Source organism: Musa acuminata, chromosome BXJ2-7 (assembly GCF_036884655.1).
Source record: "Musa acuminata AAA Group cultivar baxijiao chromosome BXJ2-7, Cavendish_Baxijiao_AAA, whole genome shotgun sequence".
Lineage (NCBI taxonomy): Eukaryota > Viridiplantae > Streptophyta > Magnoliopsida > Zingiberales > Musaceae > Musa > Musa acuminata.
In genome coordinates this window covers 22,781,516-22,805,423 of record NC_088344.1, presented here as the reverse complement: position 1 = coordinate 22,805,423, position 23,908 = coordinate 22,781,516, and the positions used below count along the sequence as shown (strand labels likewise).

General features: G+C 39.0%; 2 protein-coding genes across 2 annotated transcripts; both read left to right on the top strand.

Annotated features, from left to right (window-relative positions):
- The first annotated feature begins 9,227 nt into the window (after nt 1–9,227).
- On the top strand, nt 9,228–15,506 carry LOC135617384 (plasma membrane ATPase-like). Its single transcript, XM_065117499.1, has 16 exons — nt 9,228–9,462; nt 10,455–10,574; nt 10,676–10,912; nt 11,013–11,774; nt 11,886–12,008; nt 12,125–12,229; nt 12,312–12,456; nt 12,528–12,692; nt 12,773–13,011; nt 13,102–13,134; nt 13,246–13,327; nt 13,431–13,591; nt 13,888–14,061; nt 14,443–14,625; nt 14,708–14,889; nt 15,030–15,506. Exons 1-16 carry the CDS (start codon nt 9,406–9,408, stop codon nt 15,124–15,126), a joined length of 2,865 nt encoding a protein of 954 aa, XP_064973571.1. The 5' UTR covers nt 9,228–9,405; the 3' UTR covers nt 15,127–15,506.
- A 768-nt stretch (nt 15,507–16,274) lies between these two features.
- Nucleotides 16,275–18,952, top strand: LOC103981982 (uncharacterized). The gene is made up of 2 exons (XM_009398769.3): nt 16,275–16,554; nt 16,683–18,952. Exon 2 carries the CDS (start codon nt 17,116–17,118, stop codon nt 18,388–18,390), a length of 1,275 nt encoding a protein of 424 aa, XP_009397044.2. The 5' UTR covers nt 16,275–16,554; nt 16,683–17,115; the 3' UTR covers nt 18,391–18,952.
- The last annotated feature ends 4,956 nt before the right edge of the window (nt 18,953–23,908 follow it).

The window sequence follows — 23,908 nt, the reverse complement described above, 5'->3', positions numbered from 1 at the left end:
TGGCGGCAAAAATGTGGAAGATGAAACATTTGATAGGAAAAACTGACACTGACATCGTTGGAGTTTAATGGGGGGGAAGGGAAGGGATGAGATATGATCGATCCAGAGAAGACAAAATAAACGTTGCTGAGGTCGATCACAGATTGGTACACACGAGGGTTTTCAAAGATGCATGCATACCTCGGAATCAAACCTCAGCATCAATGTATGTGGCAGCGGTCACGACGGTTCACAATGACAGGCAGCCTTTTCAGCGGGAAATATGTATCTTTATATATCGTGTTATGGCGCTCGAGGCCACACCTCCTGAATGCCTGTCTACGGTTTTGACTCGTAAATCATATGGTCTTACTTGGACGAGGCAATTCCTCTCCCCCACTAATTTTCAACGCTTAGACCTCGGAATAGATTTAAAAAGTCATCTCGATTGACTTCCGAACATAACTTACGTATTAGATAAATATAATATAATATAATAGATTGGTATTTGAATGAGCGTTACTTGTCAAGATCTCTCAGAGAAATTGTATCAGATTTTAATGCCTTTCGATGATGATCCCCACTAATTAAACCAATACTATATTATCCTATAGTATATTATAGGATTACAGCTTAACAAAACCAAACACTGGTCTACATTACACATACTATATTATCCTATCCTAACTCCACAATTGACCCAACAAATATTTGCCCCTTTGGCAACACATCCAATACCCCATTGGCCCGAAGGGGGAGCAAAGTCTTGGCTCTTATTATTGTTGGCCTTGGCTAATCTGAAAGGTTTTCCCCTATTCGAAGAAAAAAAAAATTCCTTTCCAACTTTTGTTGGAGTTAGGGATCCCTTTGACTTTACATCTGCTTCGACAGAAAGAATGTATGCAAAACCTTAAAAATAAATACTATCATATCAACGCAATAGGATTAGTGTAATAGTGATATAAAGCCTTCAATAATAGATATCTTTTGTGACTAACATATCTTTAAAAAAAAAAAAAGTAGAGGGGGAGTTGAAGTCTCATCTCTAATATATATATATATATATATATATATATTATAGTGATTTAAAGTATAGGGTTGGTGGAAGCTATGAGATCAAACATGGTCGAAATACAAAATGCAAACATAATATATTCTAATTCCAATGTGCTCATGCGTGAGTCGAAGTTGAAGGATTTTGTTAAGCATTACGAGACCTCAAGGGATTCATCGCGAAAGGAATAGCCTCGCATGTGGTAGCAACTTTGATTTCTTAAGAGGAGAGTTTGTTTGACGAAGATCTAGGACGATGACGATATTAATGATCAATTCGATCACTAGCTAAATGAGGAGGAAGAAAAGGTAGAAGACATCTTGGACCTACAAAGGTGGGTGTTCATGACTCCATTAATGAGATAGTAAAGATGACGGCAGACTCGAGCATGTTCATCCTCATCAATGCATATATAAATATATATATATATATATATATATATATATATATATATATATATATATATATTTATAGTGATTTAAAATATAGGGTTGGTCGAAGCTACGAGATCAAACATGGTTGAAATACAAAATGCAAACATAATATATTCTAATTCCAATGCGCTCATGCGTGAGTCGAAGTTGAAGGATTTTGTTAAGCATTACGAGACCTCAAGGGATTCATCGCCAAAGGAATAGCCTCCCCTGTAGTAGCAACTTTGATCCCTTAAGAGGAGAAAGTTTGCTTGACGAAGATCTAGGACGATGATGATATCAATGATCAATTCAATCACTAGCCAAATGAGGAGGAAGAAAAGGTAGAAGACATCTTAGGCCTACAAAGGTGGGGGTTTAGGACTCCATTAATGAGATAGTAAAGATGATGGCAAACTCGAGCATGTTCATCCTCGTCAATGCATATATCAATAGCCCATCCTCAAATAAATAGTATGATTGAGGTTACTAACCAAACAATTCTTATAAGTTTAAAGAACAAGTGATTGAAGTCAAAGACACATGAGTGTGGATATGTTGCCGAGTATCTTATGAAGCTAATGAAACACTGAAGGCATCAACAACAAGAGAATCCACTTTCAACCTTGTATATGGGACCGAGGTAATGGTCCTAGTCAAGATTGTCCTACAGATAGTCTGAACACAAGGATACACCAAAGAGGTATCAGACGTGAGGCTTCAAGCAAGTTTGGACATGATTGGTGAGGTTAAAGCAAAGACTCATCTCCGAAACTTAACTTACAAGCAAGCATGGTAGATTTTTATACCCTAAGGGTTTGACATTAGCATGTTAAAATAGGAGACTTTATTATACACAAGGCAGAAAATCAGTAATTCCACTCATATCATAAGAAAACTCATGCTAAATTAAAAAATATCATACTTTCTTATGGAAGGAATCCAACTAAGAACTTATCGACTCTAGATTTTAGGAGGTTTGTATATCTCCCAGGTTTGGATATCCCTTTCAGAGGATTCAGGAATCAAATTCAAAGTATTTGAGAAAAATATATACAATGAGATACTTTTATAAAGATTTTTTTCATTAATGAAAAAGATCTTACATTAATGTCAAGGTCCTTACATATAAAAAGCACCCTAATAAGGAAAAAATAAAAAAAAGAATAAAAAATGTCACCTTGTTTTGTTCTCGGCATTGTTACAACTTCATCATCCTTAGCATTTTTTTTCTTAGTAGGTGTTAGGGGAAAATATCATTAATGTCTTAGTCAGCCCAATGTGGTTCGAATCCGTGTGTATAAGATTATCCGAAGTGTCTCCGATGTGGCTCTAAGGTAGATCTGAAGCGGTTTCGAGATGACTCCAAAGTGGAGGTGTCAAAATCTTGAGATGACTCTAAGGTGGATCAAAGGTGGATTTGAGGTGGAGGTGTTGAGCTCCTGAGATAAAAGTATTACACTCTTGAGGTGGAAGTATTATTATCTCGGGGTGTCACTTATATGAAAACTAAGGTCGAGGGAGGTTTCCCGATCCAGACCCTCTAACGCTCAAGTTAGTAATTCAAAATCTCTCTAAATATGGACTTGAGTAGTTTGAGAAAGGATAGAGTCCTCTCCTATTTTCTTGTTTAGAATATATTTTTATATCTTAAAAGAGGAAAAGGAAACTTGTGATATCATTCCTTGTTATAAAGGAAGAGAAAGAAGTTTAGAATTGCCCTCCTCATCGTATAGGATGAAAATAATGTTTATGATTATCTTCTTTATTTGTGATTGTCTTTCTTATCATAATAGATAAGAAAAAAACTTATGATTATCTTCCTTATCATAATAGATAAGAATGAGGCTTATGTTTTCCTATATTGAATCTTCATCCATATAGGCAAATACTAGAGTGTGACTTAGATTTCATGTAGCAACTATATGTAAGCTAATAGTAGATTCCCTATCAATAGGAGAGTGTAACAACGAGAGACTGTACAAGAAGTGGCTCAAACTCGACGACGAGATCAGTTTCGATAAGAGCAGGATCCTTGATTTACTGGTCAACTTCAAGAGGGGCTGTAAAGGCCTCCTTAGTCTCTAGGGTTATCTCCCCATTATTCTCGGCTAATATGCTTTTAACTTTCTCACTAGGCTTGATTTCACCTTCTTCCATAGGAGGAATCAACTCACTATGATCATCGATTTTGTTGAACCCGATAAAGATAACATCGTCATCAATGGGGTGCTTATCATTTAAGGCCTCCAAGAAAATAAGGCTAGGGTAGTCACAGTGCATTCAAGAAATCATAAGCTCATACTTAAAACACCAGAATTGAAAAAGAGTTAGGTGAGCCCTTTCTCGAACCCTCAAGATGCCTTTACTTGGCTACCCTCTTTTAGTCTCATACTCCAAGCAATAAGCCTTTTCCACTAGAAGCCACTCCATTAGTCCCTCAATGATGTGTTGAAGCATGCTATTCTTGCTATAGAGGTCAGTGATCTCGGCTTAGGTCTTTAGAATTATATTGCTAAAATGGTGTCGGTCGACCCTCGCCTCAATGGTTGATTATTTTGTGATGTCCAATCGATCCTATAGCTCCACCATCCACCTTTGCTTTGCTATCAACTCCTGCTCCATATCATCCTTTTAAATTTGGAGTCAAGTTATTTTATTGAAAAAGTAGTCACGAACGAGGAGTCGTGCACTTGGTCGTCTAAAGTAGTCATCATATAATAACTCTACAAGATAAGAAAATACAATTAGTACTTGACAACAAACTAAATTTGACTAAGTGTTGGAGGGTCTGAACTCACCACGATGGCATGTTTGTGCACATTGACCATGAGATCCTCTATAGCCCTCATGTAGAACACTTTAACCAGTTTGAGGAGGAGAACTCTTGATTCAATTCCATAACTTCCATCAGGATCTTCCAAGCCTAGCTAGTGACCAAGGTAGCCCAATTGAGATCGAAGAACCCTTTCCCTCCCTCCAACCAAGCAATTGCCATCTTCTAATAAAAGGTTGACCACTCGATGGGACGAATGGTGTAGGCACTAATCGAGGTCAAGCTCTTGGGCTGTGGAAAAGTGGAAGGTGTTGTCCGCTCCTTTAATAGTATTTGCTAGTAGTGGTGACCTTTCCAAGTCCCTATAGTTCGAGAAGATTGGGGTTATCGAGAAGACGATGGTGTGTCATCTTTCCTTCAATGCTGGCTCAGTAGTAATGACCCTATAGGACACTTATTGAGTCGAGACTTGTTGAACAAGGCTAGCACTCGACTAGCCATTGGTAGCATAGAAGCATCCTTTCGACTCTCTAGGGGTGGCTGGTCTCGTCTCTACTCCTAAGCAATTGCTTCATCTCAATGGGTTAAAGTGATCGAGCAACAAATAATATGTTTTCCTCCCATGTTGTGGCCCCTCACCAGCTTGGAATATATTCACATGAAGGTCCATATATGTAAATAGATGAAATTAGGATTGAGTCTACAAAAGCAAAAAAGATGGAGCAAAAGTTAATCCTAAGTACCGACCCCGAGATGTAGGACTCAGACCACCATCCACAAGCTATTGCTTCCTCATCTGCTAGATGACGGTGAATTCAGTTAGGGTGGAAGCATATTAGTGATGTTGCTCTCTCCAACCCATGTAATCTCAGGGTAACATTCTCAAACTTTTGAGTGGCCCAAGTCAAGTTGACTAGCAACCCCCTCCATAATTTTTTTTAAAAAAAAATCTTTTTCCATCTTTTGTTAGAGGAGGGAGGCCTCTTAACTTTGTACCTAAAACAAGTAAAGGGAAAATAGGTCAAATCCTTAATACACACATTAAAGCATGCATATAACTGAGGGGAAATATCGAGTCTTCGGTGTTCTTTAACAAAAGTAATAAGATATTATTAGGAATTTAGCACCATATATGTGGGAGAGAATTTTTAACTATTCAGGACTTCAATAAAAAAATAATAGAGGGAAAATCTAAGTATTGCCTCGAAGGTATCAATCAAAGTATAAAAGTAATGATGCGATACATAAGATCGATCACCTAACCGAAGAGTAATCAAGTCAAACTCAATCAGAATAGAAAAAGCTTCTTTAATATGATCTAGATTAGAAGTAGATATCCGAGATTTAAAATTGAACGATCTCACAGTTAATGGGGTAACCTCCCTCGATACAACCACTTCGATCTCTTCACTAGAAGGGGAAGTTTCTCTTGTTCACACCGATGACAATGATAGAATGAACCATCTGGAACCCATGTGTGAAAAGAGAAGTTCAACTCGGAAGAGGAAGTCATTTGGACTTTTAGTTAAGGCTAGGGCTAGAAAAGTTTAAAGTCTCTAAAGGTCGAATACTCCGAGTTGTTTAAATTGTTCTGAAAGCATGAGCAAACAAATAAAAGAGACTTACTATTTATAAGGGTCTAATGACCCTAGAGCTCTCGATTAGGTAATCACCTTGTCGTTCAACTATCTAACTGATAGGCCATGTGACAGCACACCATCACACGGAGGCGAAATAGTACAGTCATAGTGACCTTCCAAATTCTTGATAGTTCGACGAATCACCATATGTACATATTAGAAAATGTCATGTGAACACAATATTAGGCTATTATTATGGGATGTCAGCAAATAGATCTAGTTAAGTTGGTGAACCATCATACCCATTAAAGGTTGAGGCGAAGGTAGTGCACACATTTGAATGAGATCAAGTTTTTAAGGTTTAAAATGATGCACCCACTAAATGGCATAAGGGTGAAACCCTTCCTACTCAATGACCCTTGGAATGACCCTATATAGTTGAATTCACATTTTGATGACATATAGCCAAAATGATCGAATACGTTGATGTAAGACTAAAACGATCGAACATGGTTTTCAATGATGTGTAACTAAAATGGCCTAATGTATATTTCGATAATTTATAATCGAAACATTTGAATACACATGTCAACGATGCATTACCGAAATGGCCAAGTGTACATCTCTCAACAACTTGTATGGTTTATTTTGGTGTCAGCAATATGACTTGAATCGCCTCTTGACTCGATTTTATTGTAATCGACGATCTGAAATATATGGGGCTACTGATATGGGTATAAGGACATGATCAACATGTTGTCGATATCTTTTGTGCCTCATGGTTGACACATGATCAATAGGTGGTCAACACATAACCAACATCTTGGTACCTCATATCTAATATATAATTGACACCTTGTTGCCTTGTGGGTGACACATGGTTAACATCTCAACACCATATGGATAACATCTCAGCATCTAGAAACCAAGTCGAACCAACTGTTATCAAATTTTGGATTTGATGTACTATGACACTACAATCACAATTAAGTTTGAGAGCAACGCATAATATTCCATGTAATCAGCCTATTATAAGAAGGCTTCTTACGTGTGTTATCCAAAGATCGATATATTCTCCAAAATTCCTTTCGAATCCTTCAAATCTCAATATAACTAAAGTATAAGAGGAGCATTTATCAAAAATATCTCTGACATAATTCTTAATAACATTTAAAAATATATAGATTTTATTAAATACATATGTTGCTAAAAAAAATTATTTCAAATATTATATATACACACACATATATATATATATATATATATATATATATATATATATATATATATATATATATATATATATATATATATATATATATATATATATATATATATGCGTTGGCTTGTCACAAACTCATATTTTAATAGGTTGTTAGGGATAGGATTAAGTAATGGAAAGACGAACCCGAGTATGTATGAAAGGGTCTTCCACGGCTTTGTAAAAATAATAAAGTCAACAAATTTGAAAGGTAATTAATGATGACAAATATCGTACTAATTCGTGATAGCACGGCAGGCTTGAATTAGTGGTGGTATGAGAATGACACAACATTGGAGTTGGTGGATGGGAGTCGTTGGCCATTTTGGAAGGTTACTACTTCAGAGAGGATGTCATCTTCTTCGTGTGTGTGTGTGTGTGTGTGCGCGCGTGTATGGATGGAATGGATGCGGAAGCGGAAGCAGCAGCCCATGAGGTCGAATACCTAAAAGATGTCATATATTTTAAGGTCAATATATGCATTTGTGTCTTTTGCTTGGCTCACAGTTATGCCCAAATATTAATATGAAAACAGCTACCCGAATATACATTTCATATCAAGTCGCTGTTGTTATTATTATTATTATTTTTTCTATAGACGATATTAACAGACGATTTAGTCAGATTAATCAGTATTAGTATGAATCATAATAATAGCTTAATCTTCCTTGAAATGTAATATATATATAAATAATCTGACTTTTATAATTCTTAATAACGTATGATTATTCTCTTAATTCATCTTATTTTATTTCAATTATTATCTTGATAATTATTCCTGATTATTATACTACATTTTTCTGGTTTATTTTGACCAGAAACATATTTTTATTCAAAGTACTTTTTTTGTTTTTTCCTATAAAAAAAAGTGCACAGCTAAAAAACGCTTAATTCATTACACACGCAAACGAGTGTCGTGTGAAATGGGTCCCAATTTATGACAGTGTGGCATTGATTAGATTCAACTTCGTGGTCCCTACCAAAGCACATTATTTTGTTTATGCGTCAGCCATACACATTGCCAGCACAGTAATGCATCACCTTACAACTCCTTGGAAGACTTATTATTATTATTATTACGTATGGATTGTATAAGTTTTATATTCATAATGCCCTTCTAATAAATCTAAAATAGTCTCCTCTTGAGTTGCAAAATGTTTGGAACCTACTTTTTTATATTCAATCATATATATAATTTCTTTTATAAAAAAATTATTTTAAAAAAAATATTATTTTTTTTTATAAATAATAATTTTATTTATGATAAGATCATTTAATCCCACGTTGGTTAAGTAGTATGAGAACTAAGGACTCCTAAATTTGTCAGATCTCTCTTATCCTCAAAAGTATCTTTTAAAGATCAAAAGAATAAAATCGTAGGATTCACCCATCACCCAAAATGAACAATTCCTCGCAAACAGTTTTATTAAGAATTAAATTATTTTTATATAAAAATTATAAAATTTTTTGAAAAGAATTTTTTTTTTTGGAAATAGGCGTTTCTTACCTTCTTAGTAAGGTGGCAATGGCATCACATGCAAAGCTTATCTAAATATGAATCTTGTTGCATACGAAAACTAAAAAACTCGGATCCGCCGAGGGTCGGTTCAACGTCTTATGGGGTCGCGAACGGTCGGAGGAAACCCGGCTTACCCGCACGAATCAACGGCTGAGATTCGTCGCCTAACATGGAACCGGCCCACCATCAGCTAATCACGCTCCCATCGAGGTGGAAGAAGACACCACCCCCGGCAACCAAATTACTCAGAAGTTACCTTATTTTATTACGTATACCATTACGCGTTGCGGCCCCCACCGTCTGAAGTCAAAGACCGGAGAAACGATGCTTCCACCACGTGGGCTCATTAGCCTCGGGCCCCACCGGTGCGCTAAGGTTCGGCAGGTGGTGGACTTGGACTCGCCGCTTTGGTTTAAATCACGCTGCTCAACGAGATTGCAGGTTCTATGCGGGGCGAGGCATCACCGTTGATCTGTAACTCTTAGGTTTCCCACGCGAAAAGGTTTGACCGATGCGCTCTCAGGGAAGGCCCCCGGGGTGCCCGCCACGTCAGTAGGTAAACGATGGGTGGCGCCGGGGCCCGCAAAGAGGAGCAGGAGCGGAACGGGGACTATAAAAGGATGGCGTTTGGAGTCGGGCTACCATTCTCCACTTGCTAAGCTCTTCTTCTATCCTTCTCCTCCATCTTGTGCGTGGGTGTGGGGGGTTGGAGAGAGCGATAGTGAGAGAAAGTCCTGGGTAATGGTTGCCCCTTGGGTGCTTTAGGGATTCTCGTTGTAGTTCTTCTTCTTTTTGGTGGGTCGGAGTTCGAGGGGGAGAAGAGATGGCCGGGGACAAGGCGATTAGCTTGGATGAGATCAAGAACGAGACCGTTGATCTGGTGAGCGACTCCTCCTATTCTCTCGATCGCTGGATCTCGACGGTATTCGATTGCAAGAATCGATTGATATAGTGGAATCTTTTTTCAGATCTGTCTTTTCGTCTCGACTATGCTCGTCCATGTTGCATTTGCTCGAGATTTTATCGTCGTATTTGAGACTCGAACAATTTCTGCTTCTTCAGTTCTTCTGGCTCGACGATTTCCCTTTTTTTTTCCCCCTTCTTTTTCTGCTTAATTTGCTTTCTTAAACATAGTTTAGATGTTGCCGTACTGTTTAGTACTTGAAGGTCTCGTTAATTTTCTTTGGCTTCTCGTTGATCTTCATGGAAGGGAGAACCGAGTAAATAGTAGGTAGAGAATAGGAAAAGAGGCCATTAAAAGTTACTCTTTTTTGTGTTCTTCATACCAAAAATAAAAACCAAGTAGTGAGAATATCGTTCGTTGTTTTAGAGCTCGCTTTTGTTTGTGTTAAAGACAAAGATGTGGTGGTGGTCTCGCTGCTGCTGCACCTCGTTTGGGAGATTTCCGAGTACTTCCCGTTCGTACCTTTCCGTCCCTCCGCCTGTCCGTCTTCCCCCTCCTGCTCCTTGTATCTCGCCGTGTCGGCTGTCACTGAAGCCAAAAGGATTCTCTAATTTCGTTCCGAGATCCGTGAACCGATTTGCCTCCTCTGCCGTTTGATCCTCGATCGTGTTAGCACTAGTGTTTCACGGTGTGCCGTCACTAAAAATAAAATATGGGATGGGTACAAACAAATTTCTATTTTGGACGGCGTCGACACCCCAGCGAATGGTTCCACCGGAATTGATTCCAGCACCGCTGTGCTTCTTTTGGAAGATGAAGTAGCAAATTATGAAGCTTTTTGCTGCTGATTCACGCGATGTTGATGTTCTCTCGAGAATCTGACAAGACATATCACGAGAAGTTCAGCCTGTCACGGAATTCTTCTGTTTCATTTTGGTTGATAATATCTCGCCTTTCTCCGACCTCAGGAACGCATTCCGATCGAGGAGGTTTTCGAGCAGCTGAAATGTACTCGGGAAGGTCTCTCGTCGACGGATGGGGACAATCGGCTCCAAATCTTTGGCCCCAACAAACTCGAAGAAAAAAAGGTCAATTTTTTTCTTTCCTTGAACTCATGTGGTTCTAAAATCTGCTTTCGTTTATTCTGCTACTGTGTTCACTGAAAGATGGAGGCGTTCTTGATGTGCAGGAGAGCAAAATTCTCAAATTTCTGGGGTTCATGTGGAACCCGCTCTCGTGGGTGATGGAAATGGCCGCCATCATGGCCATCGCCTTGGCCAACGGCAGTGGAAAGCCCCCAGACTGGCAAGACTTCGTTGGTATCGTTGTGTTGCTCGTGATCAACTCCACCATCAGTTTCATCGAAGAAAACAACGCCGGCAATGCTGCCGCCGCTCTGATGGCTGGCCTTGCCCCCAAAACGAAGGTATGGACCGGTTCTCAGCCTTGTGATGCAAAGTCAACGAGCTCCCTTCAATTTCTGAGGTCTTTTCGGTTTATCCATATGGATGATTTGATGCCCGCAGGTGCTCAGAGATGGCCGCTGGATGGAGGAGGACGCAGCGATTCTGGTTCCTGGTGATATTATCAGCATAAAACTTGGAGATATCGTCCCTGCCGATGCCCGCCTCCTCGAAGGAGATCCTTTGAAGATTGACCAATCTGCGTTGACCGGAGAGTCCCTCCCTGTCACTAGGAACCCCGGAGATGAGGTGTTCTCCGGGTCGACCTGCAAGCAGGGTGAGATCGAGGCCGTTGTCATCGCCACCGGTGTGCACACTTTCTTCGGGAAAGCGGCCCATCTCGTTGATAGCACGAACCAAGTCGGCCATTTCCAGAAGGTGCTCACGGCCATTGGGAATTTCTGCATCTGCTCTATCGCGGTTGGGATGATCGTGGAGATCATCGTCATGTACCCGATCCAGCACCGAAGATACAGGGATGGCATCGACAATCTCTTGGTCCTCTTGATCGGTGGTATTCCGATCGCTATGCCCACGGTCTTGTCGGTGACCATGGCCATCGGGTCCCACAGGCTCTCTGAGCAAGGCGCCATCACGAAGAGGATGACTGCAATAGAGGAGATGGCCGGCATGGACGTTCTCTGCAGTGACAAGACCGGGACGCTAACCCTCAACAAGCTGAGCGTTGACAAGAACCTCATCGAGGTCTTTGCCAAGGGTGTGGATAAGGAACATGTGGTCTTATTGGCAGCGAGAGCATCAAGGACGGAGAATCAAGATGCCATTGATGCTGCCATGGTCGGGATGCTTGCGGACCCAAAAGAGGTAGTTCATTGGTTGCTTTTGGCAGGATAAATAATTGATGACATGTTCTACGTTCACAATTTTGGATGATTTATGCTAGGTTTGGATAATGTTTTAATATCTAATGTGCAGGCGAGGGCAGGTATCAGGGAAGTACATTTTCTTCCTTTCAACCCTGTCGACAAAAGAACTGCTCTCACCTACATTGATGCTGATGGCAACTGGCATCGTGTGAGCAAAGGTGCTCCAGAACAGGTAAATTGTTTTCATCATCTTCTTTTAACCTCAATTTTCTAAGAAAACTTGTGCATTCAATTTATTCAGAACGCATTATCGCTTTCAAGAATAATTAACTCTTCCCCTTGGATTAGATTTTGAGCCTTTGCAACTGCAAGGAAGATGTCAGGAATAAGGTTCATTCTGTTATTGACAAGTTTGCTGAACGCGGGTTGCGATCACTAGCTGTTGCGAGACAGGTCTACTTTTTTCTCTCAGTAATTCAAATTGCTACTGGAGCAAATATAGTTTTGCTCACATCAAGTATTTTCTGTCATGCAGGAAGTTCCAGAGAAGTCCAAGGAGAGTCCAGGGAGGCCATGGCAATTCGTTGGTTTGTTGCCTCTATTTGATCCTCCAAGGCATGACAGTGCAGAAACTATTCGAAGGGCTCTCAACCTTGGTGTCAATGTGAAGATGATTACTGGTAATTGGGCAATCTTTTATCGCCATTGCGTGGATTTGTCTTCTTTTCCTAACATAATTATTCCTATCCAGGTGACCAACTTGCCATAGCTAAGGAGACAGGTCGAAGACTCGGAATGGGAACCAACATGTACCCTTCCTCTTCATTGCTTGGCCAAAATAAGGATGCATCAATAGCTGCACTTCCCGTAGATGAACTAATAGAGAAGGCTGATGGGTTTGCAGGGGTGTTTCCAGGTGGGCTTGATCTTCTTATGTTATTGCTATTGTGATTCTAAATCTTGAGCTAGCTATTGAACCTTTTCCTTTCTGAACAGAGCACAAGTATGAAATTGTGAAGAAGTTGCAGGAGAGGAAGCACATTTGTGGAATGACCGGAGACGGAGTTAATGATGCCCCTGCTCTCAAGAAGGCTGATATTGGGATTGCTGTTGCTGATGCTACAGATGCCGCTAGAAGTGCTTCTGACATTGTCCTCACTGAACCTGGTCTTAGTGTGATCATCAGTGCTGTGCTTACCAGCCGTGCTATTTTCCAGAGGATGAAGAATTACACTGTACCTAACAACCGCTAATGCTGTTCCTTTAGTTCTTATCATGATTGTTATATCATTCTGACTTAGCTTTATGATCTTGTTGAACTGCAGATTTATGCTGTCTCCATCACCATTCGTATTGTGGTAAGTATTTATCTAACCATGCCCTCCAGTAGAAGCATGCAATTATGTTTTTGCCAATTTATCCTCTTTCTCTCTCTATGTCTGAATCTTAATGGCTTTAAATTATCGCAGCTTGGATTTATGCTTATTGCACTAATATGGAAGTTTGACTTCTCACCTTTCATGGTTCTGATCATTGCCATTCTAAACGATGGTAAGTTCAGATGACATAGTCACTTGGTTTGTGCACAATATTGTTTCTGATTTTCATTGTGGTTATTCTGAAATATTTTCCTGTTGTCATTTTACAAATGCAGGAACAATCATGACAATCTCGAAGGATCGAGTGAAACCATCTCCAATGCCTGATAGTTGGAAGTTAAAAGAGATCTTTGCTACCGGCGTTGTGTTTGGCAGTTATTTGGCACTGATGACCGTTATATTCTTCTGGGCCATGAAAGAAACTGACTTCTTCTCTGTGAGTAATTTCATACTTCTTTTCGAATGAGAAAAAATGAATATTGAAGTTCTGTTAGAGTTCTTTTTTGTCAGAATTATGTAAAGCTTGCAACACAAAGATTTGTCCCTCATATATAGCATAAATTTTCTATTATAACACAGCTGGCATTTCTCCCCTCCATGCCATATCATGAAATTCTCAATATATCATGCCTACTTACACGTGTTAGCTTGTTGATTATAGCTGAGATAAAATAAATTTTAATCTACTGAACATTGCTATATATAACATGATTTCTGGTTATATCTTGGCAGGATAAATTTAAGGTCAGATCACTGAGGCAAAGTGAAGATGAGATGATGTCTGCTTTGTACCTGCAAGTTAGTATTGTTAGTCAGGCACTTATTTTTGTTACTCGATCACGCGGCTGGTGTTTTATTGAACGCCCTGGACTTCTCTTAGTCAGTGCCTTCATTATTGCTCAACTTGTAAGTTCCTTCCTCTCATGAATCCTTAACAATATGATCTTCTTATCTCTTTCATATTGCTTTGCTTGTAGGACTATATTTCACTATTTACCCTTTCTTTTCACAACATGTTTTTCTAAGATGACTACTTCAATATGCACAGTATGAATCTTGATATGTGGGAAACCTTTAATGCAAAGCTGTTAACAAATAATCATAAAAGGGTAAATAAAGTTCACTGGTTTTCCTTTGAAATAATAATTAATCAATATAATATTTGTTTAAATGTTTTCGATCCGCAAGCTACTAGATCATGTTCCACTGCACTTTTTCTGGAAGAGATTACCATGATTTGGATTCAACTCTTTGATCATTCTTCTGTATCTGAAATTCTTCTGGCAGGTTGCAACGCTTATAGCTGTCTATGCTGACTGGGGCTTTGCACGGATAAAAGGTATAGGATGGGGATGGGCTGGAGTTATCTGGCTATACAGTGTTGTTTTCTTCTTCCCTCTTGACTGGTTCAAATTTGCCATCCGCTACATTTTGAGTGGAAAGGCATGGGATAACCTCCTGGAGAACAAGGTATCTCTACATCCTTGTCTGTTGAGCTGCTGTCCATTTAATTAACTCATTACTCGTTGCTTAACTTATTCAAAATTTACAGACTGCATTCACTACCAAGAAGGATTATGGTAGGGAAGAAAGGGAAGCTCAATGGGCTATGGCACAACGAACTCTGCATGGACTCCAACCTCCTGAAACTGCCAATATCTTCTCAGAGAAGAGCAGCTATAGAGAACTTTCAGAGATTGCTGAGCAAGCCAAACGACGAGCTGAGATTGCAAGGTATTATTGCATTTTCAACCGGATTTACTTTACATAATGAGAACAACTCTATAGCTAAGTCACAAGAACTGAAGTAATAAAAAATCAAAAGTGTGATGCAAGACCAATTCTGAGGTCTCTGATCTTGTGATCATTTGTAGGATTCGGGAGCTGAATACTCTGAAGGGTCATGTAGAATCAGTGGTCAAGCTCAAGGGGCTTGACATCGACAACATCCAGCAGCATTACACGGTGTAATGGGAGCAGGCATTCCGAGCATGGAGCAAGAGGAAGACCTTTCTGTTTTTAGTTAGTATAGTGTCTTCGAGGCCTGCATAAGTGCCATTGTAGTCGTTCTACTAGTTTTCTTTCCGAACTCCTTCTATGTCACGTGAGCCAGGAAAATGGCCTTTCTGCTCTACTTTGATGCAGATATAAATCAAAATAATAGGAGTCTCATTTTCTTTCTGCTTCACACTTGTCACAATTTGCTTCTGACTGCTATTAATCCTTCTTCGGCACGGAATGTACTTGATATTATTGAACCGTGTTGAAGACGGTTTGTTCCTTCATAGTGAACCCAAACATATACTTCCTACAGTGGTTTTTGAATAGCTTCAAATCACATCTTGAGATTACATCATTGTTCACTTTCCATATCTTGATGATAATTGCATGCAAATCAAATTTGAGCATCGCAGGGATGTCTTCTCTGCCTGCATCATGTGATGTGTTTTTATCCAACAGCATAGCTTCAGTGGCCTGCTTGTGAGCTCATCACCTGTTTGGTGGGAATGAGCCAAATCTATCTTGGTTGAGACAATAAACCCCCTAAATTGGTTATGTCACATTTATACTTCAAATTCCTGCAAGCACCTGAATGACATGCATTGAATCTGTCCCATCCCTCCAGATATTCACATTTGGAAATATTCCATGTACTTTTCTCTCTCTCTCTCTCCCAGTTAGAACATTCTATGCTTCAGACATGCTTCAGTTGGGAAGCAGGTTACAACTAGAAAGATGTCTCCTGCCCACACTTATTCTTCCTTCCTCATGCAGACACAGGAATGACCAAAACCATTCAATCCTCATAAACAACATGATGATCTCCTCCTTTGATCGGTTGTGACACAAGCAAGCTTTAATTTTTGTGCAAACCCCTTCACACCAAATCACCTCAACAATCACAACTATCCCTAATAATAGTGTCTTTTCGAATTAAATATTTAGTTATCAGATTTTTGTTTCCTCTTATTTTATATAAATATGCCCATTACAAACATAAAGACATTATTATTATTATTATTATTATTATTATTATTATTATTATTTGCGACACACTAAAAGAAAAATAAAGAAAGAAAGAGCGAGTGTTAATGTTTTCTCTTCTTTCTTTCCATTTTGTGTTTTTCTTATCGTGTGTTTGCAGAGATCGAAAAAGAGTCGTCACGGTGAAATCCAATCCAAATCACACCACCGCGCGAGAGAGACACGAAGTCGCGACGAGCCGACGAAGCGAAGGAGAAGAAGAAGAAGAAGAAGAATTAACGAAGCCGAAGAGGAAGAGGAAATAGAAGAGGGAGAGGGAGGGTGAGAGGAAGAAGGGAGAATTCGAGGTCGCTTCGAGCTTGGAATCGCAGGGTCCCCTTCGCCGGCGCTCCTCCTGCCACTTCTACCCCCGAGGTTCGATCTTTCCTCGCTCGCTTCGCCCCCTTGCTTCCTTCTCCGTCGCTCTCTCTTTGAAATCTCTCCCTCCCGCCTTCCATCTCCGAGCGCGATCCGCGTCGCTGAAGTTGGTCTTTCGTTCGCAGAGCACGAAATCGATCTTCGGAGCGGTCTTCAACGAGCATTCCGTCTACAGATACGGGATCTTTCTCGAGCTTCCGGCCGCGGATTTTTTTATCCTCTAGTTGGATTCAGTCCCTCTAGGGTTTTGATCCAGCTCGATCGCAATTCCCTTCTCGTGGGAGGCCTTTCGAGTTGGTTCAAGCTGGGGATCATTGCTTGCCAAGTGGATCTTTGTAGTCCCTGCTTGCTCTAGGGTTTTGCGCCCGCGCCCTGAGATGGGATTTTCGACCGGTTGTTTAAGCTGAGGAGAAGGATATTGGTTATGACTTGCTGAATCCGCTGGAAGTGGATCGAGATTTAGTTTCTTTTCTTTGGGTTTGAGATAAGAGGGTGGAAGAAACGAAGAACACTAATTTTGTTGATCTGGTGAGTTGTATGGCCCCCGTGCATTGAGAGATGCCAACGCCGATGCCGCAGCCTTCTCAGCATACCCGGATCAATCTCGGTGACCTCAAGTTGCAGATAGCTAAAAAGCTAGGCCCTGAGCGCTCCCAGCGATATTTCGGCTATGTGAATCAGTTGTTGGCACAAAAGCTGAGCAAACCAGATTTCAACAAGTATTGTCTTTTGATACTCGGGCGCGAGAATATACCTTTGCACAACCATCTTATTCGCTCGATCCTCAAGAATGCCTTTCTGGCAAAACACCCACCTTCACTTGGCCTTGAGAAGGATGCTCCAAAGTCTGTTGAAGTGGTTGGAAAGAACTCATCTCAAAACGAAAGCGTCGTTAACCATTTGACAGCACCGACAGCGAAGCACACATTAGGGTGCAATGGGAACATCTTACCTCCATCCCCTCGCAAGGCTAGGTCATGCATCCGAGACCGGAGGATCAAAGATCGTCCTAGTTCTCTTGGACAGAATGGAGGAATGGATGCGACTTCTTATCAGTCTTTGGTGTCCTTAGATGAGAATGTCACCCAAGAGAATGGTGTTCTTGGCCCTTGTGATTTGAAGAGACCAATGCAGCATCATCAAGGTGTCCCCTTGGAGCATCCTGTAAAGAGACCGCGGAGAGAAAATAGGACACCTCATGATCAAGCTTATGTAGAGCACAAGGGTTCAGTTGAGTTTTTAGTCATGGAAGGGATGGATGAGTTGGAACAAGCTGATGATTTGAATTTCAAGAGAGGTCCTCTTCAGGCTCCACTTGGGATCCCTTTCTGTCCTGCAAGTTTGGGTGGGGCACAAAGATCTTTGCCCTTAATTACTTCTAGCAGCAGTAATCATAGTAGTAACTATCATTGTGGAGAGTTATGCCATACTGAGTCTCTAAAGAGAAGGATGGAGAAAATAGCAGAAGCCCATGGCTTGGAAGGAGTCACATTGGACTCCTCTAATCTATTAAATAATGGCTTAGATGTTTATTTGAAGCTTCTAATTAGGTCTTGTGTTGAATTATTAGGAATAAGGTCAGGTCATGATCAAACAAAGCCTTCAGTCTTCAAGCAGCAAGCACAAGAGAAGCCGATTAATGGTGTTTGGTCTGGAAATCACATGCATGTACAGAATAGTGGTAGGTCTTCAGGCAACTTGCAGAGGCTGAAAACACAGAGTTTGATATCTCTGCAGGATTTAAGGGTGGCAATGGAGTTGAACCCACAGCAACTTGGTGAAGATTGGCCACTGCTACTTGAGAAGATATGCCTCCGTTCATATAAAGAATAAGGAAAGTCAATTCCAGGGGTAGCTTTGTATCTGTCAAATTTTTGTTTGGTGGATTTTAAGAACCTCAAGGGTGGTTTACTGTGGCTGCTTGTCATCTCTCTGTGGAGCATTGTTATTGTTTGGGGCAAAATTCTTTTATAATATACTTAGCGGATTCAAATGAATCATCTTCATCAAATCAGTCAATGCCTGAACTTTGAAGAAAGTTAAGTTTTACCAATTTGGTACATTGCTGGATGTTTTGAATCCATAAGGTCCACCAGAACCAGAGATTACAACCTTTCATATGGTTTACAGAATGTTCGGAAATCAGTTTTGCAGGAAACTAATATGTAACTTTGTTATAGGTAAAATCAATTTTGTCAGTTCTCATGAGATTGCAGTGTATTTATTCTTTATTGGATAAGTTGCTTGGGTAATCTTGATAGTGGCAGTCTCTTGTTAATGATTGTTTAGGAAGATATGTTTGGGTTATCCCAATATAATCAACTTATAAGAAACCATGTGGAGAAGTTCTATGTATCTTTTCTTTACAGAGTTCAATCTAATTGTCTTATTCTAATGCTTTCCATATATTTGGTTGATGCTACTCCCATGGTTTAGTTTTCCTACACTTTTGTCCTGATTTGTGACAATTGTGATCGAGAGTTGAAAAAAATAGAGCACATTTTTCTTGCCAAAACTTAGTTGTTTGATATGATGCCTTGGTTAGTTGCTCCTGAATTTATATAAATCCTAAAGAGCATAAACAAATTTAGGATTTGATTGACTGATCCATGTTTGTGCTTTCACCATGGAAACGCTTGATACAAAAGTATTAATTACTTGGTTAGAGAGTGATGCATGTCTTCCATGTTACACAAATCTTTGTAAAATGTATAAAAGAGGTAGTATTTGCTTATAGAAACTGAAGCAGTCTGCAATATATCTATGGGATATTAGACACATGGTAGACCAAAGGGGTATATGATGGATCGTTATTTAAACTAGTACAGGCTGTTTAGGACCTTGTATAATGTTGTAATATTGAATTAATTGGCTAAATTATATCCTAAATAATCATTTTTTAAAAGGACTATATATTGTTGTATGTAGAAATATTTGACATTTTAAAAGTCAGCTTATGTGATAGTATGATTTCATATTGTAATATTTATAACCAAGCAGAAAACAACCATGTAATGATGAGAGCTATGTACTGAAGCATCAATCTGTGAACTGGATGTCGAGTCGTGGAACATATGCTCACAGCAGACTTATGCATTTCCATTTATTCTTCTAAATTTTATTTTTATTCTTGTACTACTTTTGCTTCATTTTCTTGAAATATGTTTCATTTTCTAATTAGATATATTCTTGATGTTAAGGAATCCTGGAGGCTTGGCCCTTACTCTTATGTATGGTAACTATACTTTAACTAGCCTTCCAGGTCTTTGTTAAAATTCTCCCTCTTTCTTTATGTTTTTCTGGATAAGCTACTAGCACCATACTTTTGGGGAATCAATATTAAGTTGATATTTGGTTGCAAAATCCACTCAAATCTTCATTGGAACCTTCTTGTCTCAAAGTTTTGCTCCCAGTGCAGAACCGTTAGAATCAACTTTATCTTGTTCCATATTCAAGATTCGAGACTAGTCATCTTCCTGTCTCTTTCCAGTCCCTGCTTTTCGAAGGTTTTATGTCCAAAACGAAGTATTTATGGACTCTTAATAGTAATTAATTTTGATTCTGGCAATGTGTTTTGTTGGGTTTGCAGATTATCTATTGGAACTAATGAGGTAAGTTCAAGGTTCTCTTGGTATAATTGCTTCTCAATCCAAGATTGAGAATGCGATACATCTATATTTGTGTATGCTGTTCACCATTTTAATTGTTTTTCCTTGTTTCTCGTGGAACTTGTGGCAAATTGGAGATTTGTGGCTATACGTGGAGAGATACTTCCATGGTTCTTCAGAGAGGAAGTATCTAGATTCATATAAGTTTCTTTTTCCTCAATAACTCATATGAACTAGGAAGGACCAACCTCATTTTCTTTACTCTCCTGCTGGCACACTTGTACACTGGCCCTTATTTTTGTAGTTCTATTTTCTATTTATGTAGATTGTCATGGTCATTGCATGTTCATGATTATCATGATTGAGGGGACATGGTTCAATTGTATTTCCTAACAAAGTTTTCGAATTATATGATTCCAACATGTATGTTATTTCTTGGATTAAGTGAAGTCACCAGAATTGGATGAATCTTTGTCTGCAAATCAACAGGTATGCTTTCAAGTCCCAAGTTTTCTGCCCATAGTTGTAGATTAAGGATATATATCATTTGTGCAGTTTAATTTTTAATTGGGTGAAACCAAGAAAGTTATGGAATATGTCTTGAGTATTCTCATAATTCCTGGTTGCTGCAACCAAGACAGTTACCCTTTTTACATGTCTTGGGAAATGTTTGCAGGACAATCCTTTTTGCCAGCAAAACATTCATCATCATAAGTAAGATACATTACATGTGGTATATTGCCTTGAAATTTTTATCGTTCTTTCCTGTTATGCTATCTGTAGTGGTTTAACCTGTTATGCTATCTGTATTGGTTTAATGGACCAAATGCTTTTCAAATTCCTTTCTTTACTGTTTAATCATGTCAGCTCTGATCTCATTCTCTTTTACAGTCTTTTTGTCTGGATTTACTATCCAGAAAAGTACATATGTATCCCTTCCAGCTATTAGGATGCTTTAATTGATCTAGAACGAATTATCTTATCTGAAGAGTTCCAGTTTACTATGCATATTGGCTTCCATTCTGTGCACTTCAAACAACCCATTTTAATGTGCATCGACTTTCCTTCCAGCTATATATACCATGTATAGATGTTATCATATTAGCTTCACAATGTCCTGTGAACACTGTAGCCCTTCAATTTCTGTAAGCAAATAGAAGCAACATTTCCTTGTTGTGACTTGTAAAGAGGAAAAATATGTGTGCTTTGACAATTCTTGGTTATTCCATGTACAATTGTCCATGCTTCTGCATGAACCTGTATGTCCTTGTAGTTTGTACAGAGAATTTATCAGTACATATTCATCACACAACCATGAAGTTTGTTTTAGTTACTTGCTTACATGTTTAGTCATTATTCTACATCATGCTTATGTTTTAGGTTAATCTTCAGCAACCTAATAATGTCTACAGAAGCTACAAGAACTTGTATGATTTAACCTTTTACTTATGTAATTTCCATGACCATTTTCCGAATGATTCTGTGCAACTCAACTTGTCTTGGCAACAGGATAATTGTTTAGCAGACCTTTTTTCATGTAAGAAGCTTGGAAATATTGCAATCACATCGTGGTATACTTGCAACCCAAGGCACCAAAAAATGTAAGGACGTGCTTCTCTGATCCCAAGGGTTGTTGATTCAGTCAGCTTGATAACTTAATGCTTCACAACATCGAAAATTATGTTAAAAATATCACAATTGATGCACTCCTCATAGTTCAGAATTTCCTTCAATGTACTTCGCCTTTTCTATTCTGTATTTTATGGCATATGCTAGGTTGATTTTAGATTGGATGTAGCATGATATACCTTCTTCTGTAGATACAAATTAGAAAACTAGCAGAAGTTTCTTCTGATTGGAAAATTAATGCTACTGCAGCATTTTTAAGAAGTGACACACTAAATTACTTTGTGAAATTATATTATTCTGACTAGAAGAATTACTCTATATGATTCTTTTATACTTGAAAGAATATATGCTTCTCATATGTACCATATGGATTCTTCAAAAATTCTCCAATTAACTCTCTGATTTCTTAGCTAAAAGGTCTCAAGTTTCTAGTCAGAATAATTTCACCAAGTAGGATCCATACAATTTGCATTCGCAAGCCTCCTGTGTTTTTTATTATTCCAGAAAGCATCAAATGAGTACACATATGCAACATCTGAAAACGCCTAATACATGTGGCAATCTCTCCTGGTCAAGATGCATTGAAAGCATTGAACCATATGATGTTAAGATTTAGATCCTTGTTTTTATATATACCTTACAATTGTTTATCACAGGAAAGGAATGACAGAATCAGCAGCTGCTGTTCTCGCCTCTATTATGTCATGATATACCAACAAAATATACTGTTCTCAACTCGATTATGTCAGCAGCAGCAAAGTTGTTACATATGAGATTTCTATCATATTATTGGCTGGTTCAAGTATGAGAATTCAGATCCTCATGGGAGATCCATTATCGAGAGGGATCTACATCCGTCAAAATCACAGGTATTTGTGACTGTCATATGATTTTGATGGGCACTGTTGAGATTCAATCAAAGACATAATGGATGGTTTGGTTGCGTTGTATACCTCCATTACTCGAGGAGATAACTGAAACTCAAAGTTAGAAGATTGAAGAAATAAATGGAAGATAGTTTGAATTTTGTGCATACTCAAGTTTAAGCTGTTTTAGATTTAATGGTAGGTGCATAACACGTAGCTTGATGATTTTTCTCAATAAAGTATCAATACATGATTGTTCCACCATAATACTTTGCTGTTCTGATTAGTTTATGGCAGTGACTTTTTGCATCTGCCGAGTTTACTAGTGACAACATGTAAGGAGTTTTATATCTGAACTTGACATGGTTGTCATCTTGACAAGGATGCAATTTTGATACCGTGTTTTACATCTGATGCACATGACATTTGGCTCTGAGCTGGTTTCAGGCTTTTAGAGCAACTGATATTTTTCACCGCCGAAAGTTTGATCATGCTGTCCATGTGTTTTCTCATGCATTTTCTTCTTTTCTATTTTTTCTTTTGTGGTGTGACTGCATTTGATGCAAAGTCATTGTTAACATCAAAATACTATCCAACTTTTAGCAGAAGGAATTATGGAGATGGTGTTTGTGCTGCGAATAGCTTTTCTTTCTTTTTTTTCCCATCGTTTTCTGTTTGTTGGTTCTCCTCGTCTCTTTCTTGATGGGACTTGAGATTCTTCTTGAATCATTATTTGATTGGTATTTTTCTCATTGTCTGACAACTTAACTGGTGATATTGCTCAGTTACCTTTTCTTTATCTTGGTGGGGCAGAACCTTCGATGGTACCAGCCACCGAGTCTGACATTGTTCAAGCAGAAGGCAAAGGTATGTCTCATGCTGTTGCATTGTCGAAGTCTGTTCCATATCCTAGAAGAATATTTTGGACATCCTCGTCCAGCCTATACGTGGGCTTGGACAAATTTGGGCCATCAACCCAAATCAAAGAAATCAAGAGAGAAGGGGTAAAATTGAGTGAGCGTGCAGCTTGCGGAGTGCAGATAGAAGAGGAGAGAGAAATAGAGAGAAAAAGATTAGGTTTCTGAGTTTTCTGCTTGACGATCGGTGGCCAAACGTTGTCAGTTTCGGTCCAAATTTTATGTGAAGAATCCTTGTAGCAAACTCTACAATCCTAACGGTGTTGATCTACAATTTATTCTCTCTAAAGTACTTTCCTGCGATATCTACTCTGTGAGACCCAGAATTCTC

Coding starts and splice junctions, on each gene's coding strand:
- LOC135617384 (XM_065117499.1), top strand. CDS start 9,406: ATGGCCGGGGACAAGGCGATTAGCTTGGATGAGATCAAGAACGAGACC. Junction 10,913..11,012: donor GCCTTGCCCCCAAAACGAAG/GTATGGACCGGT, acceptor TGATGCCCGCAG/GTGCTCAGAGATGGCCGCTG. Junction 11,775..11,885: donor TGCTTGCGGACCCAAAAGAG/GTAGTTCATTGG, acceptor TCTAATGTGCAG/GCGAGGGCAGGTATCAGGGA.
- LOC103981982 (XM_009398769.3), top strand. CDS start 17,116: ATGCCAACGCCGATGCCGCAGCCTTCTCAGCATACCCGGATCAATCTC.